At 46.9% G+C, this 19,103-nt stretch overlaps 1 protein-coding gene across 1 annotated transcript in view; it reads left to right on the plus strand.

The window, feature by feature from the left end:
* The window catches only part of LOC135570237 (E3 ubiquitin-protein ligase RBBP6-like), an 85,298-nt gene extending 70,558 nt beyond the window's left edge, over positions 1–14,740 (plus strand). The window contains exons 17-20 of the mRNA XM_065016347.1: positions 3,013–5,427; positions 9,071–9,209; positions 11,822–11,887; positions 12,532–14,740. Coding sequence (XP_064872419.1) covers positions 3,013–5,427; positions 9,071–9,209; positions 11,822–11,887; positions 12,532–14,457 — 4,546 coding nt within the window. The 3' untranslated portion in view covers positions 14,458–14,740. The remainder of the gene's footprint in view (positions 1–3,012; positions 5,428–9,070; positions 9,210–11,821; positions 11,888–12,531) is intronic.
* The last annotated feature ends 4,363 nt before the right edge of the window (positions 14,741–19,103 follow it).

Genomic DNA, 19,103 nt, shown 5'->3' on the forward strand with positions numbered 1-19,103 from the left:
GAAGGAGAGACTCTCTTATTCCAGGTATAATACTCATATAATACAGAAGGAGAGGAGACTCTCTTATTCCAGGTATAATACTCATATAATACAGAAGGAGAGGAGACTCTCTTATTCCAGGTATAATACTCATATAATACAGAAGGAGAGGAGACTCTTATTCCAGGTATAATACTCATATAATACAGAAGGAGAGGAGACTCTCTTATTCCAGGTATAATACTCATATAATACAGAAGGAGAGGAGACTCTCTTATTCCAGTATAATACTCATATAATAATACTCATATAATACAGAAGGAGAGGAGACTCTCTTATTCCAGGTATAATACTCATATAATACAGAAGGAGAGGAGACTCTCTTATTCCAGGTATAATACTCATATAATACAGAAGGAGAGGAGACTCTCTTATTCCAGGTATAATACTCATATAATACAGAAGGAGAGGAGACTCTCTTATTCCAGGTATAATACTCATATAATACAGAAGGAGAGGAGACTCTCTTATTCCAGGTATAATACTCATATAATACAGGAGAGGAGACTCTTATTCCAGGTATAATACTCATATAATCCAGGTAGAAGACTCTCTTATTCCATACTCATATAATACAGAAGGAGAGGAGACTCTCTTATTCCAGGTATAATACTCATATAATACAGAAGGAGAGGAGACTCTCTTATTCCAGGTATAATACTCATATAATACAGAAGGAGAGGAGACTCTTATTCCAGGTATAATACTCATATAATACAGAAGGAGAGGAGACTCTCTTATTCCAGGTATAATACTCATATAATACAGAAGGGGAGACTCTCTTATTCCAGGAGACAGAAGGAGAGGAGACTCTTATTCCAGGTATAATACTTATTCCAGGTATAATACTCATATAATACAGGAGAGGAGACTCTTATTCCAGGTATAATACTCATATAATACAGAAGGAGAGGAGACTCTCTTATTCCAGGTATAATACTCATATAATACAGAAGGAGAGGAGACTCTCTTATTCCAGGTATAATACTCATATAATACAGAAGGAGAGGAGACTCTCTTATTCCAGGTATAATACTCATATAATACAGAAGGAGAGGAGACTCTCTTATTCCAGGTATAATACTCATATAATACAGAAGGAGAGGAGACTCTCTTATTCCAGGTATAATACTCATATAATACAGAAGGAGAGGAGACTCTTATTCCAGCTATAATACTCATATAATACAGAAGGAGAGACGACGCTCTTATTCCAGGTATAATACTCATATAATACAGAAGGAGAGGAGACTCTCTTATTCCAGGTATAATACTCATATAATACAGAAGGAGAGGAGACTCTCTCTTATTCCAGGTATAATACTCATATAATACAGAAGGAGAGGAGACTCTCTTATTCCAGGTATAATACTCATATAATACAGAAGGAGAGGAGACTCTCTTATTCCAGGGAGAGGAGACTCTCTTATTCCAGGTATAATACTCATATAATACAGAAGGAGACTCTCTGAGACTCTCTTATTCCAGGTATAATACTCATATAATACAGAAGGAGAGGAGACTCTCTTATTCCAGGTACAGATAATACTCATATAATACAGAAGGAGAGGAGACTCTCTTATTCCAGGTATAATACTCATATAATCTTATTCCAGGTATAATACTCATATAATACAGAAGGAGAGGAGACTCTCTTATTCCAGGTATAATACTCATATAATACAGAAGGAGAGGAGACTCTCTTATTCCAGGTATAATACTCATATAATACAGAAGGAGAGGAGACTCTCTTATTCCAGGTATAATACTCATATAATCCAGAAGGAGAGGAGACTCTCTTATTCCAGGTATAATACTCATATAATACAGAAGGAGAGGAGACTCTCTTATTCCAGGTATAATACTCATATAATCCAGAAGGAGAGGAGACTCTCTTATTCCAGGTATAATACTCATATAATACAGAAGGAGAGGAGACTCTCTTATTCCAGGTATAATACTCATATAATACAGAAGGAGAGGAGACTCTCTTATTCCAGGTATAATACTCATATAATACAGAAGGAGAGGAGACTCTCTTATTCCAGGTATAATACAGAAGGAGAGGAGACTCTCTTATTCCAGGTATAATACTCATATAATACAGAAGGAGAGGAGACTCTCTTATTCCAGGTATAATACTCATATAATACTCTTATTCCAGGTATAATACTCATATAATACAGAAGGAGAGGAGACTCTCTTATTCCAGGTATAATACTCATATAATACAGAAGGAGAGGAGACTCTTATTCCAGGTATAATACTCATATAATACAGAAGGAGAGGAGACTCTCTTATTCCAGGTATAATACTCATATAATACAGAAGGAGAGGAGACTCTCTTATTCCAGGTATAATACTCATATAATACAGGAGAGGAGTTTCTCTTAGTCCAGGTATAATAGTATAATACAGAAGGAGAGGAGACTCTTATTCCAGGTATAATACTCATATAATAGAACATAGAGACTCTCTTATTCCACTATACTCATTAATCTGTATTCCATATAATACTCATATAATAGTATTCTATAATACAGAAGGAGAGAGACTATAGTATTCTAATACTAATCCAGTATAATACTCATATAATTCTCTCCAGGTATAATACTCGTATAATACCCTCTCCATCTAGTCCATATTCTATCTCTGAAAAATAGTATTCTTTACTCATATAATAGTATTCTATACTACTAACACTTAATCTCTTCCCCATCTCTCTCTTTCTCTCTCTCCATCTGTCCATTTCTCTCTCTCTGTCCATCTGTCTCTCTCTGTGTCTCTCTTTCTCTCCATCTGTCCATTTATCTCTCTCTGTCCATTTCTCTCTCTCTCTCCATCTGTCCATTTCTCTGTCTCTGTCTCTCTCTCTCTCTCTGTCTCTCTCTCTGTCTCTCTCTGTCTCTTTCTCTCTCTCTCTCTGTCTCTTTCTCTCTCTCTCCATCTATCCATTTCTCTCTCTGTCTCCAGGTCTAGGTCGTCCTACAGTAGCTCATCCTACTCCAAATCCCGTTCCCGTTCTCGTTCGTACTCCCGTTCCTCCAGTCGTTCCAGATCCCGTTCCAGATCCAGATCCCGTTCCAGGTCTTACTCCCGCTCTTCTCCGTACTCCCGCCGCCACGGACGACCTCGCGGCTACCGCTCCCGTTCCCGTGGCTACCGCCGATCACGCTCGCCGCCGCCTTTCAGGGACGGTGGAGGGGCGGGACGGGGGAGAGGACGGGGACGAGGTTACCGGTCGCGCTCTAGATCACCTGGCCATGGGGGGTACCGGACCCACACTCCTCCACCCCCAAGCTCCCGGAAGCCTGCCGCTGCTGGAGCGCCACCGGAGGGTGAGAGGAAGTACCCGGGCCGGACCCGGGAGAGGGATCGGGAGCCGGCGGTGTTCGACCGAGGTCCAGAGCACAAAGACCCGTACGAGAGGGAGAGGTACCGGGAGTGGGAGAAGGAGTACAGGGAATGGTATGAGAAATACTACAAAAACTACAACTCCCACAACCCTCCTCCCAATAACCCCCCTCCCTACAGGGGCCGACCCCCCCTTGGTTTCGCCCCCGCCCCTGTGGCACCCCCAGCCGGACGAGACAGAGACCCCTACAACCCTCCTCCACCCTCGGACTTCTACCCCTCCCCCCGACCCCGCCCGGACCGTGGATCCTCCCCCTTCAGTCGAGGGAGGAGGCGAGGTGAGGGCTATCCTCCTCCTCCCTCACACCCCTCCCCCAGGGGCAGGAACCAGCCAATGACTTATCAGGAGAAGTGTGCTGAGCAGTTTGGAACTCTGCCGCTGTCCCGGTCAGCCAATCAGGATCATCAGACGCCACTGAAGGTCGCAAAGGGTGAGAGAGATCCGTCGTCGAGCGCCGCCTCTCCCGCGGTCACTGTGACCTCCGACCTGAAAGAGCAGAAGCACAGGAAGAGGAAGAAGAGGAGGACTGAGCAGGGGAGAGGGGGAGGGGAGTCCTTCAGTGCTTCTGACTCTACGGACGACGCTCGGAAAGAGGAGAAGAAGAAGAAGAGAACCGGGAGTACTCCCGTTGGTTCGTCAAGCCATGACGACTCCACCCCAGTACGGGACGAGCCAATAGACAGCGACGCCTCAGACTCAGTCCCGGACAAAGCTGATAGGTGGACCAGGGACAGTAAGGAGGAGGAAGTGAGGAGAAACAGTGACAGGGTCTATAAACGTGGACCGGACTCCAGCGTAGCGAGGAAAGACTCATCGTCCAAGAGCTGGAAGACCGTTAGAGAGACAGACCTGGACCAGACCGGTACAGACCGGGACAAGACCGGTACAGACCGGGACCAGACCGGTACAGCCGGTTTAGCCTACCGGAAGACGTCTCTAACAGAACCGTCAGCCAAACGGGTCAAAGATGAATCTATTCCTCTCCAACCAGACTCTTGCACCTCCCCCCAGAGAGAGATGGAACTGCAACACCCTGCGCCCCTAGCATCAGCTCCCAAACGACCTCCTCCTAAACCCCACGCAGACCAGCTTGACACAGTTAGAATCAACCCAGACCTATTCAAACCGGTTAGAACCGACCCAAACCAGTTTAAACCTGTCAGAACCGACCCAGACCAGTTTAAACCTGTCAGAACCGACCCAAACCAGTTTAAACCTGTCAGAACCGACCCAGACCAGTTTAAACCTGTCAGAACCGACCCAAACCAGTTTAATCCGGTTAGAACCGGCCCGGATCAGTTTAGAACAGACCTGGACCATTCCAGACCAGCCAAGGAGGAGCAGAGAGGGAAGAGAGATCCAGGGTTTCGGCAGGACAGGGGCTCAGGGAGAGAGGACAAGCCCAGGAGAGAGGCTGACATCAGGATGGGTAGAGAACAGGAGAGAGACCCTGACAAAGCTCCAGACACCAAGTCTGAGAAGAGGAGGATGAGGAAGGAGGAGGAGGAGAAGAAGAGGAAGACGAGAAAGGAGGAGAGGACTATGTCTGATAAGGAGATGGAGGTGCCCCGAATCAAATCTCCCGGAGTGGAGCTCACCGAGACTGTAAAACTCTGCAACCTCAAACGTGACGTAGAGGAGGAGAGGGCTTCCGTACGGCCTCTGATGGAGAGTGGGATGAAAGCTCCAGACACCAAGTCTGAGAAGAGGAGGAGGAGGGAGGAGGAAGAGGAGGAGGAGAAGGCTTCCGTAAGGCCTCTGATGGAGAGTGGGATGAAAGGAGGAGAACCTCAGAGGAAGATTAAGACCAACAGAGAAGAAGGGAGGAGGGCCGGCAAGCTTGCGGGCGTGGCCGGAACAGAGGCAGCCAATCAGAGCAGCTATATAAAGGGAAGCGTGGAGAGGAGCAAAGCCAAGAGGAACCGTAAGGTCCTAGCGTCCGACGGACCGGGAACCACCGTGGACTACACCAGGTGAGACTGGCTGTGTGGAAAACTGATTGTTTCATCTAGTAGTAACGAGTGTCTAGCTGAGTGGGTTGACAGGAGGTCTGTCTGGGATAACAGTGTCAATGTCAAGTCATGATACAGTCCTACCCAATCCCCCAGGGGGCAGTAGTCCTGTGAGGAGGAGGAGGAAGAGGAGGAGGTGTCTATATTAACTATGTGTTGTTGTGTATTACATCACCAGTCCACCAGGGGGCAGTAGTCCTGTGTGGAGGAGGAGGAGGAAGAGGAGGAGGTGTCTATATTAACTAGTTGCTCCTACCCTCTACTTTTTTGAACATTTTGTTAAAAATCGCGCAACATTTCAGCGCCCTGCTACTCATGCCAGGAATATAGTACGTTCATATGGTTAGAATGTGTGGATAGGAAACCCTCGGACGTTTTTAAAACTGGTTAAATCACGACTGTGGCTATTACATAACGTGCGTTACATCGGAAAGCGCAGGAAAACCTGATCACAGAAAATGGAAATAAATATCCTTGCGCCACTTCCAGCAATTGTTAACAGTGAGCCGAATTAGATAAGACCGAGCATTCAACTCCCACAGCATCCCCATGTAGTCGAGTATCTTGTGAATTTAATCATCTTTGATTCTTGGTTGAACCGAAAGAGGGGCACCGCTTACCTCCGGTCTCCGCCCAGATCATTCCGGAAGAGCTCTCTCCTGAAATTTTTTCCAAGACGACAGCTAATGATATTTACATCGCCTACGGATGATTTTTATCGCTTATTAACGTTTACTAATACCTAAAGTAGCATTACAAACGTATTTCGAAGTGTTTTGTGAAAGTTTATCGTCTACTTTTTGAATTTTAAAAAATGACGTTACGTTGTGAAATCGCTGTTTTTTTCGTTTATCACACAGTCTACATATAACGATATCTTGGCTTTATATGGCCCGATTTAATCGAAATAAAGACCCAAATAGTGTTTATGGGACATCTAGGAGTGCCAACAAAGAAGATGGTGAAAGGTAATGACTGTTTTCTATTTTATTGTGCGGTTTGTGTAACGCCGAAATGCTAATTATTTTGTTTACGTCCCCTGCTGTGCTTTTCTGTTGTAGTGTATTGGTGCATGCTATCAGATAATAGCTTCTCATGCTGGCGCCGAAAAGCATTTTAAAAATCTGACTTGTTGCCTGGATTCACAACGAGTGTAGCTTTAATTTGATACCCTGCATGTGTATTTTAATGAACTTTTGAGTTTTAACTAATACTATTAGCATTTAGCGTAGCGCATTTGCATTTCCAGAGCTCTAGTTGGGACGCAAGCGTCCCAGGTAGAGGTAAGAGGTTAACTATGTGTTGTTGTGTATTACATCACCAGTCCACCAGGGGGCAGTAGTCCTGTGTGGTGGAGGAGGAGGAGGCAGAGGAGGAGGTGTCTATATTAACTATGTGTTGTTGTGTATTACATCACCAGTCCACCAGGGGGCAGTAGTCCTGTGGTGGAGGAGGAGGAGGAAGAGGAGGAGGTGTCTATATTAACTATGTGTTGTTGTGTATTACACCACCAGTCCTCCAGGGGGCAGTAGTCCTGTGAGGAGGAGGAGGAGGTGTCTATATTAACTATGTGTTGTTGTGTATTACACCACCAGTCCCCCAGGGGGCAGTAGTCCTGTGTGGAGGAGGAGGAGGTGTCTATATTAACTATGTGTTGTTGTGTATTACACCACCAGTCCTCCAGGGGGCAGTAGTCCTGTGTGGAGGAGGAGGTGGTGTCTATATTAACTATGTGTTGTTGTGTATTACACCACCAGTCCCCCAGGGGGCAGTAGTCCTGGGAGGAGGAGGAGGTGTCTATATTAACTATGTGTTGTTGTGTATTACACCACCAGTCCCCCAGGGGGCAGTAGTCCTGTGTGGAGGAGGAGGAGGAGGTGTCTATATTAACTATGTGTTGTTGTGTATTACACCACCAGTCCTCCAGGGGGCAGTAGTCCTGTGTGGAGGAGGAGGAGGTGTCTATATTAACTATGTGTTGTTGTGTATTACACCACCAGTCCTCCAGGGGGCAGTAGTCCTGTGTGGAGGAGGAGGTGGTGTCTATATTAACTATGTGTTGTTGTGTATTACACCACCAGTCCCCCAGGGGGCAGTAGTCCTGGGAGGAGGAGGAGGTGGTGTCTATATTAACTATGTGTTGTTGTGTATTACACCACCAGTCCCCCAGGGGGCAGTAGTCCTGTGTGGAGGAGGAGGAGGTGTCTATATTAACTATGTGTTGTTGTGTATTACATCACCAGTCCTCCAGGGGGCAGTAGTCCTGTGTGGAGGAGGAGGAGGTGTCTATATTAACTATGTGTTGTTGTGTATTACACCACCAGTCCCCCAAGGGGCAGTAGTCCTGTGTGGAGGAGGAGGAGGTGTCTATATTAACTATGTGTTGTTGTGTATTACACCACCAGTCCCCCAGGGGGCAGTAGTCCTGTGAGGAGGTGGAGGAGGAGGAAGAGGAGGAGGTGTCTATATTAACTGTGTTGTTGTGTATTACACCACCAGTCCTCCAGGGGGCAGTAGTCCTGTGTGGAGGAGGAGGAGGAGGAGGTGTCTATATTAACTATGTGTTGTTGTGTATTACACCACCAGTCCCCCAGGGGGCAGTAGTCCTGTGAGGAGGTGGAGGAGGAGGTGGTGTCTATATTAACTATGTGTTGTTGTGTATTACACCACCAGTCCTCCAGGAGGCAGTAGTCCTGTGAGGAGGTGGAGGAGGAGGAGGTGTCTATATTAACTATGTGTTGTTGTGTATTACACCACCAGTCCTCCAGGGGGCAGTAGTCCTGTGTGGAGGAGGAGGAGGAGGTGTCTATATTAACTATGTGTTGTTGTGTATTACACCACCAGTCCCCCCAGTCCTCCATGTGTTGGGGCAGTAGTCCTGTGTGGAGGAGGAGGAGGTGTCTATATTAACTATGTGTTGTTGTGTATTACACCACCAGTCCTCCAGGGGAGGCAGTAGTCCTGTGTGGAGGAGGAGGAGGTGTCTATATTAACTATGTGTTGTTGTGTATTACACCACCAGTCCCCCAGGGGGCAGTAGTCCTGTGAGGAGGAGGAGGAGGAGGTGTCTATATTAACTATGTGTTGTTGTGTATTACACCACCAGTCCTCCAGGGGGCAGTAGTCCATGTGGAGGAGGAGGAGGAGGTGTCTATATTAACTATGTGTTGTTGTGTATTACACCACCAGTCCCCCAGGGGCAGTAGTCCTGTGTGGAGGAGGAGGAGGTGTCTATATTAACTATGTGTTGTTGTGTATTACACCACCAGTCCCCCAGGGGCAGTAGTCCTGTGAGGAGGTGGAGGAGGAGGAGGTGTCTATATTAACTATGTGTTGTTGTGTATTACACCACCAGTCCTCCAGGGGGCAGTAGTCCTGTGAGGAGGAGGAGGAGGTGTCTATATTAACTATGTGTTGTTGTGTATTACACCAGTCCCCCAGTCCCCCAGGGGCAGTAGTCCTGGAGGAGGAGGAGGAGGTGGTGTCTATATTCACTATGTGTTGTTGTGTATTACACCACCAGTCCCCCAGGGGGCAGTAGTCCTGTGAGGAGGAGGAGGTGGGGTCTATATTAACTATGTGTTGTTGTGTATTACACCACCAGTCCTCCAGGGGGCAGTAGTCCTGTGTGTGGCGATGGATCAGAGGGCAGAGCAGAGCAGAGGAAGACTGTCGTTAAAACACTGGAGGAGTACACCAATGACAGCTCAGCACCTGCTGACGGTCACATAGTCCTCATACAGGTCAGACACACAGCTCTACACCTGTTAGACTAGATAGTACTCATACAGGTCAGAGACACGGCTCTACACCTGTTAGACTAGATAGTACTCACACAGCTCTACACCTGTTAGACTAGATAGTACTCACACAGCTCTACACCTGTTAGACTAGATAGTACTCATACAGCTCTACACCTGTTAGACTAGATAGTACTCATACAGGAGACACACAGCTCTACACCTGTTAGACTAGATAGTACTCATACAGGTCAGAGACACGGCTCTACACCTGTTAGACTAGATAGTACTCATACAGGTCAGAGACACGGCTCTACACCTGTTAGACTAGATAGTACTCATACAGGTCAGAGACACAGCTCTACACCTGTTAGACTAGATAGTACTCATACAGGAGACACACAGCTCTACACCTGTTAGACTAGATAGTACTCATACAGGTGACACACAGCTCTACACCTGTTAGATTAGATAGTACTCATACAGGTCAGAGACACACAGCTCTACACCTGTTAGACTAGATAGTACTCATACAGGTCAGAGACACACAGCTCTACACCTGTTAGATTAGATAGTACTCATACAGGTCAGAGACACACAGCTCTACACCTGTTAGACTAGATAGTACTCATACAGCTCTACACCTGTTAGACTAGATAGTACTCATACAGGTCAGACACACACGGCTCTACACCTGTTAGACTAGATAGTACTCATACAGGTCAGACACACAGCTCTACACCTGTTAGACTAGATAGTACTCATACAGGAGACACACAGCTCTACACCTGTTAGACTAGATAGTACTCATACAGGTCAGAGACACACAGCTCTACACCTGTTAGACTAGATAGTACTCATACAGGAGACACACAGCTCTACACCTGTTAGACTAGATAGTACTCATACAGGAGACACACAGCTCTACACCTGTTAGACTAGATAGTACTCATACAGGTCAGAGACACACAGCTCTACACCTGTTAGACTAGATAGTACTCATACAGGAGACACACAGCTCTACACCTGTTAGACTAGATAGTACTCATACAGGGAGACACACAGCTCTACACCTGTTAGACTAGATAGTACTCATACAGGTCAGAGACACACAGATCTACACCTGTTAGACTAGATAGTACTCATACAGGAGACACACAGCTCTACACCTGTTAGACTAGATAGTACTCATACAGGTCAGAGACACACAGCTCTACACCTGTTAGACTAGATAGTACTCATACAGGAGACACACAGCTCTACACCTGTTAGACTAGATAGTACTCATACAGGAGACACACAGCTCTACACCTGTTAGACTAGATAGTACTCATACAGGTCAGAGACACACAGCTCTACACCTGTTAGACTAGATAGTACTCATACAGGTCAGAGACACACAGCTCTACACCTGTTAGACTAGATAGTACTCATACAGCTCTACACCTGAGACACACAGACACACTCTACACCTGTTAGACTAGATAGTACTCATACAGGTCAGAGACACACAGCTCTACACCTGTTAGACTAGATAGTACTCATACAGGTCAGAGACACACAGCTCTACACCTGTTAGACTAGATAGTACTCATACAGGAGACACACAGCTCTACACCTGTTAGACTAGATAGTACTCATACAGGAGACACACAGCTCTACACCTGTTAGACTAGATAGTACTCATACAGGTCAGAGACACAGCTCTACACCTGTTAGACTAGATAGTACTACATACAGATAGGAGACACACAGCTCTACACCTGTTAGACTAGATAGTTCTCATACAGGAGACACACAGCTCTACACCTGTTAGACTAGATAGTACTCATACAGGTCAGACACACAGCTCTACACCTGTTAGACTAGATAGTACTCATACAGGAGACACACAGCTCTACACCTGTTAGACTAGATAGTACTCATACAGGAGACACACAGCTCTACACCTGTTAGACTAGATAGTCCTCATACAGGTCAGAGACACACAGCTCTACACCTGTTAGACTAGATAGTACTCATACAGGAGACACACAGCTCTACACCTGTTAGACTAGATAGTACTCATACAGGTCAGAAACACACAGCTCTACACCTGTTAGACTAGATAGTACTCATACAGGTCAGACACACAGCTCTACACCTGTTAGACTAGATAGTACTCATACAGGAGACACACAGCTCTACACCTGTTAGACTAGATAGTACTCATACAGGTCAGAGACACAGCTCTACACCTGTTAGACTAGATAGTTCTCATACAGCTCTACACCTGTTAGACTAGATAGTTCTCATACAGGAGACACACAGCTCTACACCTGTTAGACTAGATAGTACTCATACAGGAGACACACAGCTCTACACCTGTTAGACTAGATAGTACTCATACAGGTCAGAGACACACAGCTCTACACCTGTTAGACTAGATAGTACTCATACAGCTCTACACCTGTTAGACTAGATAGTTCTCATACAGGAGACACACAGCTCTACACCTGTTAGACTAGATAGTTCTCATACAGGAGACACACAGCTCTACACCTGTTAGACTAGATAGTACTCATACAGGAGACACACAGCTCAGACGTGTTCTCTTCTCTTCTCTCCTCGTCCAGGTCCCTCGCTCCAAGTGGGAGAAGGAGGACTATGAATCAGAGGAAGAGGAAGGAGGAGGGGTCAGGGTTCAACAGCCTACACCTGTTGACTCACCCCCTCCCTCCCTTTCCCACCTGGACCCAGCATCACCGTGACGACGGAGACGGAGGCAGGGCGAAGGAAAGAGAGGGACTGTACCTTTCCCAAGCCAGAGAGAACTATGTCCCTGTTCTAGTGGCAGAGACAGAGAAGACGGCCTGCAGGATGGAAAACACACCTGTTAGACAGACCCCATCCCTCCTGAGAAAGACGGAGAGACAGGAGAGAGAGAGAGATCAGTTAAAGGAAAAGGAGAGGGATAAAGAACGGGACAGAGAGCGGGGGAAAGAGAGAGAAAGAGAGAGGGAACACAGGGGTTTCTGACAAAGATATGGACAGACCGAGAAACCCCCTCCCTCCCTCCCTCTCAGCTGGCTGGAGAGAGAGAGAGAGAGAAGGAGAGAGGACGGGGAGAGAGGGAGCTGTACCTTTCCAGCAGTGAGAAGAGCTCTCAGTGGCGGAGAAGAGAGAGAGAGAAGGAGAGACCCCATCCCTCCTGGGAGAGAGGGAGAGACACATCAGTGAGAAGAGCTCAGTTCAGCGGCCTGAGAGAAGAGAGAGAGGAGGAGAGAGGACTGGGGAACAGAGGGCTTTGACAAAGATATGGACAGTGAGAAGAGCTTCCTCTCAGCGGCCTGAGCGAGAGAGAGAGAGAGAGAGGACTGGGGAGAGAGGGATCGACCACATCAGTGAGAAGAGCTCCTCTCAGCGGCCTGAGCGAGAGAGGAGAGAGAGGACTGGGGAGAGAGGGATCGACCACATCAGTGAGAAGAGCTCCTCTCAGCAGCCGGAGCGAGAGAGGAGAGAGAGGACTGGGGAGAGAGGGATCGACCACATCAGTGAGAAGAGCTCCTCTCAGCGGCCGGAGAGGAGAGAGAGAGAAGGAGAGAGGACTGGGGACAGAGGGATCGACCACAGCAGCGAAAAGAGCTCCTCTTCCTCCTCACACTCTTACTCACGAGATCGTAAACCTTTTTCTTCTTCCAGGGACCACAAAGCGACCTCTGACCCCAGAGCCAGGGAGCACAGAGACCACAAACATAAAGACCACAACGACCAGAACTCCTCCACCAACTCTGACCGTAGACCACTAGACGACCAGGAGACCAGAGAACACAGAGACCGCCTCGACCCCAAACACAAAGACCACCGAGAGCTAGGCAGTGCCTCTCCCGTCTCCAAGAGAGCCCCACACCCATCGGACCCCTCGTCCTCCAGCACCCAGAGATCTCAGGGAAGCTCTGAGCCCACCGGACCTAGCGAAAGCAGCCCTGGCAGGGACACGGCGCAGGACAGATACCCCTCTCCTCAGGTCTCCATCTCCGTGGAGAACCAGTCCGGGAGAGGGAAGGCTGAGGGAGAAGAGCCCAGAGTAGAGCGCTCCTCAGCGGGGAGACAGAGCCAGCAGGCCAGCCTAGGAAACCTAGAGAAGGAGATGAGTGGTGGAAAGCCCCACCAACACCCAGCCTCACTCATACAGCCCCCCCAACACCCAGCCTCACTCATACAGCCCCCCAGGACTGACAACAGGGCTGGGGTGCCCCGAGCTGTCAGAGAGAGAGAGAGAAAGAAAGAGAGAGAGTGGCAGATGCAACAGATGAGGGAGAAGATGGAGAAGGAGAGAGAGAGAGGGGTGGATAGGGAGAAGGAGAGCGATAGGGAGAAGGAGAGAGAGAGAGGGGTGGATAGGGAGAAGGAGAGAGAGAGAGGGGTGGATAGGGAGAAGGAGAGAGAGAGAGGGGTGGATAGGGAGAAGGAGAGAGAGAGAGGGGTCGATAGGGAGAAGGAGAGAGAGAGAGGGGTGGATAGGGCAAAGGAGAGAGGGAGGGAGAACCCTAAAGTCAGACCTCCTCCCTCGGTCCCTTCCTCCAGACCCCCTCCCTCGGTCCCTTCTTCCAGATCTCCTCCCTCGGTCCCTTCTTCCAGACCTCCTCCCTCGGTCCCTTCTTCCAGATCTCCTCCCTTGGTCCCTTCTTCCAGATCTCCTCCCTCGGTCCCTTCCTCCAGACCCCCTCCCTCGGTCCCTTCTTCCAGATCCCCTCCTGACCTGGTCAGAGAGACAGATGAGGCCTTCGAACCTGACTACAGCGAGGGAGAGATCTCAGAGGGGGAGGAGGGAGAGAGAGCGGTGGAGGGAGAGAGAGCGCTGGAGGGAGAGAGAGCGCTGGAGGGAGAGAGAGCGCTGGAGGGAGAGAGAGCGCTGGAGGGAGAGAGAGCGCTGGAGGGAGAGAGAGCGCTGGAGGGAGAGAGAGCGCTGGAGGGAGAGGGCAGCGGCAGAAGTCGTAGCAGCAGCGCCAGCTCTGTCGGTAGCCTGGGCAACAAGAAAGACAAGAAGAAGAAAGATAGAAAAGAGAAGAAGAAACAGAAGAAGAAGAAGAAGAAGAAGGATAGAAAGCAGAAGAGACAGGGGAGCCTGGACGCTGAGGAGGGAGAGATCACGGGACTGAAACACAAACACAAGAAGAAGAACAAGGAGAAAGAGGACAATGAGAGAGAAGAAGAAGAGGAGGAGGAGGAGAGAAGAGGAGAAGACCAAATGGCTAGCGTAGCTTTATGAGACGTTTTCGTTGTGAAGCGTTTTTCGACATGTTTCAGCCCAAGGCTCGTGGCCCCTAAACCCTTATTCCCTAACTAGTGCACGACTTAAGGACAAGCCTAGTGTACTAAGAAGGGAATTCGGGTGCCATTTTGTCGGAGGAAAAAGAGACTTGGTTTTTCTTCCCTCCTGTCAATGAACTGTAAGGTCCTCAGAGAGGATATATCACACAGCCTGTATTCCAAACACCTATTCCCTATATAGGGCCCAACTATAGACCAGATCCCTATTCCCTACTATAGACCAGAGCCCTACTATAGACCAGAGCCCTATATAGGGCCCTACTATAGGGCCCTATAGGGTAGGAACGTGGGTGTTGTTTGTGACTGGACAGCCCTGTAGTGTAGATCGTAAAGAGGACTTAAACCGCTCTGCTTTTGCCAAAGCTGCTAGTTTTTATCCAAGGGGAGTTTTTGTTCACTCTAGTTCAACACTTTATCTAAAGGGGAGGGTTTTTGTTTTCTCACTCTAGTTCAACACTTTATCTAAAGGGGAGGGTTTTTGTTTTCTCACTCTAGTTCAACACTTTATCTAAAGGGGAGGGTTTTGTTTTCTCACTCTAGTTCAACACTTTATCTAAAGGGGAGGTTTTTGTTTTTGTGGGGTTTTTTTTGCTGAGGATTTGAAATAATTTAATGAATTTAAAGGCTGATGTATAATACAATACATTATTTTATTTTTTTTGGGGGGACTCTTGCTAAAACAGAGGCTGTTTGCTTTTGGACGAGTCGCTTTACTTGAATTTAAAGGCTGATGTATAATAAAATACATTAAATGATGCTTCAAACTATTTTTTGTTGTTGTGTGTTTACAAAAATAAATAAAAAGAATTGCTAAACCTTGATTTGTCCCTCCTGTCCCCCCCTTCCACCCACCCCCCCACCCCCAGGTCTTTATGGAAGAGTTTCTACGACCTGGGATGGATCCCAAATAGCAACCAGTTCCCGATGTAGTGGACTATATACAGAATAGTGAACCGTTATGGACACACACACACACACACACACACACAATATATACCATCTGATTAGATATGTATTCTAGAGTGAAAATACCATCTTTCATATCAGATATGCATTCTCTAGAGTGAAAATACCATCTATATGCATTCTCTGGAGTGAAAATACCATCTATATGCATTCTCTGGAGTGAAAAAAACATCTATATGCATTCTCTGGAGTGAAAATACCATCTATATGCATTCTCTGGAGTGAAAATACCATCTATATGCATTCTCTGGAGTGAAAATACCATCTATATGCATTCTCTGGAGTGAAAATACCATTCTATATGCATTCTCTGGAGTGAAAATACCATCTATATGCATTCTCTGGAGTGAAAATACCATCTTTTCATATCAGATATACATTCTCTACAGACTGAGCTAGGGGTAGTTGTGGGTCTATATTACTCTGCTGTCAACAGACTGACCTAGGGGTAGTTGTGGGTCTATATTACTCTGCTGTCAACAGACTGAGCTAGAGGTAGTTGTGGGTCTATATTACTCTGCTGTCAACAGACTGAGCTAGGGGTAGTTGTGGGTCTATATTACTCTGCTGTCAACAGACTGAGCTAGAGGTAGTTGTGGGTCTATATTACTCTGCTGTCAACAGACTGAGCTAAAGGTAGTTGTGGGTCTATATTACTCTGCTGTCAACAGACTGACCTAGAGGTAGTTGTGGGTCTATATTACTCTGCTGTCAACAGACTGACCTAGAGGTAGTTGTGGGTCTATATTACTCTGCTGTCAACAGACTGACCTAGAGGTAGTTGTGGGTCTATATTACTCTGCTGTCAACAGACTGAGCTAGAGGTAGTTGTGGGTCTATATTACTCTGCTGTCAACAGACTGAGCTAGAGGTAGTTGTGGGTCTATATTACTCTGCTGTCAACAGACTGACCTAGAGGTAGTTGTGGATCTATATTACTCTGCTGTCAACAGACTGAGCTAGGGGTAGTTGTGGGTCTATATTACTCTGCTGTCAACAGACTGAGCTAGAGGTAGTTGTGGGTCTATATTACTCTGCTGTCAACAGACTGAGCTAGGGGTAGTTGTGGGTCTATATTACTCTGCTGTCAACAGACTGAGCTAGGGGTAGTTGTGAGTCTATATTACTCTGCTGTCAACAGACTGAGCTAGAGGTAGTTGTGGGTCTATGTTACTCTGCTGTCAACAGACAGCTAGGGGTAGTTGTGGGTCTATATTACTCTGCTGTCAACAGACTGAGCTAGGGGTAGTTGTGGGTCTATATTACTCTGCTGTCAACAGACTGAGCTAGAGGTAGTTGTGGGTCTATATTACTCTGCTGTCAACAGACTGAGCTAGACTGACCTAGGGGTAGTTGTGGGTCTATATTACTCTGCTGTCAACAGACTGAGCTAGGGGTAGTTGTGGGTCTATATTACTCTGCTGTCAACAGACTGAGCTAGACTGACCTAGGGGTAGTTGTGGGTCTATATTACTCTGCTGTCAACAGACTGAGCTAGGGGTAGTTGTGGGTCTATATTACTCTGCTGTCAACAGACTGAGCTAGGGGTAGTTGTGGGTCTATATTACTCTGCTGTCAACAGACTGAGCTAGACTGACCTAGAGGTAGTTGTGGGTCTATATTACTCTGCTGTCAACAGACTGACCTAGAGGTAGTTGTGGGTCTATATTACTCTGCTGTCTACAGACTGAGCTAGACTGACCTAGAGGTAGTTGTGGGTCTATATTACTCTGCTGTCTACAGACTGAGCTAGACTGACCTAGGGGTAGTTGTGGGTCTATATTACTCTGCTGTCAACAGACTGAGCTAGACTGACCTAGAGGTAGTTGTGGGTCTATATTACTCTGCTGTCAACAGACTGACCTAGAGGTAGTTGTGGGTCTATATTACTCTGCTGTCAACAGACTGAGCTAGACTGACCTAGAGGTAGTTGTGGGTCTATATTACTCTGCTGTCAACAGACTGAGCTAGAGTGACCTAGGGGTAGTTGTGGGTCTATATTACTCTGCTGTCAACAGACTGAGCTAGGGTGACCTAGAGGTAGTTGTGGGTCTATATTACTCTGCTGTCAACAGACTGAGCTAGAGTGACCTAGAGGTAGTTGTGGGTCTATATTACTCTGCTGTCAACAGACTGAGCTAGAGGTAGTTGTGGGTCTATATTACTCTGCTGTCAACAGACTGAGCTAGGGGTAGTTGTGGGTCTATATTACTCTGCTGTCAACAGACTGAGCTAGAGGTAGTTGTGGGTCTATATTACTCTGCTGTCAACAGACTGAGCAAGGGGTAGTTGTGGGTCTATATTACTCTGCTGTCAACAGACTGAGCTAGAGGTAGTTGTGGGTCTATATTACTCTGCTGTCAACAGACTGAGCTAGACTGACCTAGGTAGTTGTGGGTCTATATTACTCTGCTGTCAACAGACTGAGCTAGAGTGACCTAGGGTAGTTGTGGGTCTATATTACTCTGCTGTCAACAGACTGAGCTAGAGTGACCTAGGGGTAGTTGTGGGTCTATATTACTCTGCTGTCAACAGACTGAGCTAGAGGTAGTTGTGGGTCTATATTACTCTGCTGTCAACACTGACTAGAGGTAGACTGTCAACAGACTGAGCTAGGGGTAGTTGTGGGTCTATATTACTCTGCTGTCAACAGACTGAGCTAGAGGTAGTTGTGGGTCTATATTACTCTGCTGTCAACAGACTGAGCTAGGGGTAGTTGTGGGTCTATATTACTCTGCTGTCAACAGACTGAGCTAGAGGTAGTTGTGGGTCTATATTACTCTGCTGTCAACAGACTGAGCTAGAGGTAGTTGTGGGTCTATATTACTCTGCTGTCAACAGACTGAGCTAGGGGTAGTTGTGAGTCTATATTACTCTGCTGTCAACAGACTGAGCTAGAGGTAGTTGTGGGTCTATATTACTCTGCTGTCAACAGACTGAGCTAGGGTGACCTAGAGGTAGTTGTGGGTCTATATTACTCTGCTGTCAACAGACTGAGCTAGACTGACCTAGAGGTAGTTGTGGGTCTATATTACTCTGCTGTCTACAGACTGACCTAGAGGTAGTTGTGGGTCTATATTACTCTGCTGTCAACAGACTGACCTAGAGGTAGTTGTGGGTCTATATTACTCTGCTGTCAACAGACTGAGCTAGAGGTAGTTGTGGGTCTATATTACTCTGCTGTCAACAGACTGAGCTAGACTGACCTAGAGGTAGTTGTGGGTCTATATTACTCTGCTGTCTACAGACTGAGCTAGAGGTAGTTGTGGGTCTATATTACTCTGCTGTCTACAGACTGACCTAGAGGTAGTTGTGGGTCTATATTACTCTGCTGTCAACAGACTGAGCTAGGGTGACCTAGAGGTAGTTGTGGGTCTATATTACTCTGCTGTCAACAGACTGACCTAGAGGTAGTTGTGGGTCTATATTACTCTGCTGTCAACAGACTGAGCTAGACTGACCTAGAGGTAGTTGTGGGTCTATATTACTCTGCTGTCAACAGACTGACCTAGAGGTAGTTGTGGGTCTATATTACTCTGCTGTCAACAGACTGAGCTAGACTGACCTAGAGGTAGTTGTGGGTCTATATTTTGCAGAAGTACTTCCCAAAATTCACCA

Source organism: Oncorhynchus nerka, unplaced genomic scaffold, assembly GCF_034236695.1.
Source record: "Oncorhynchus nerka isolate Pitt River unplaced genomic scaffold, Oner_Uvic_2.0 unplaced_scaffold_1007, whole genome shotgun sequence".
In the NCBI taxonomy this organism is placed as follows: Eukaryota; Metazoa; Chordata; class Actinopteri; order Salmoniformes; family Salmonidae; genus Oncorhynchus; species Oncorhynchus nerka.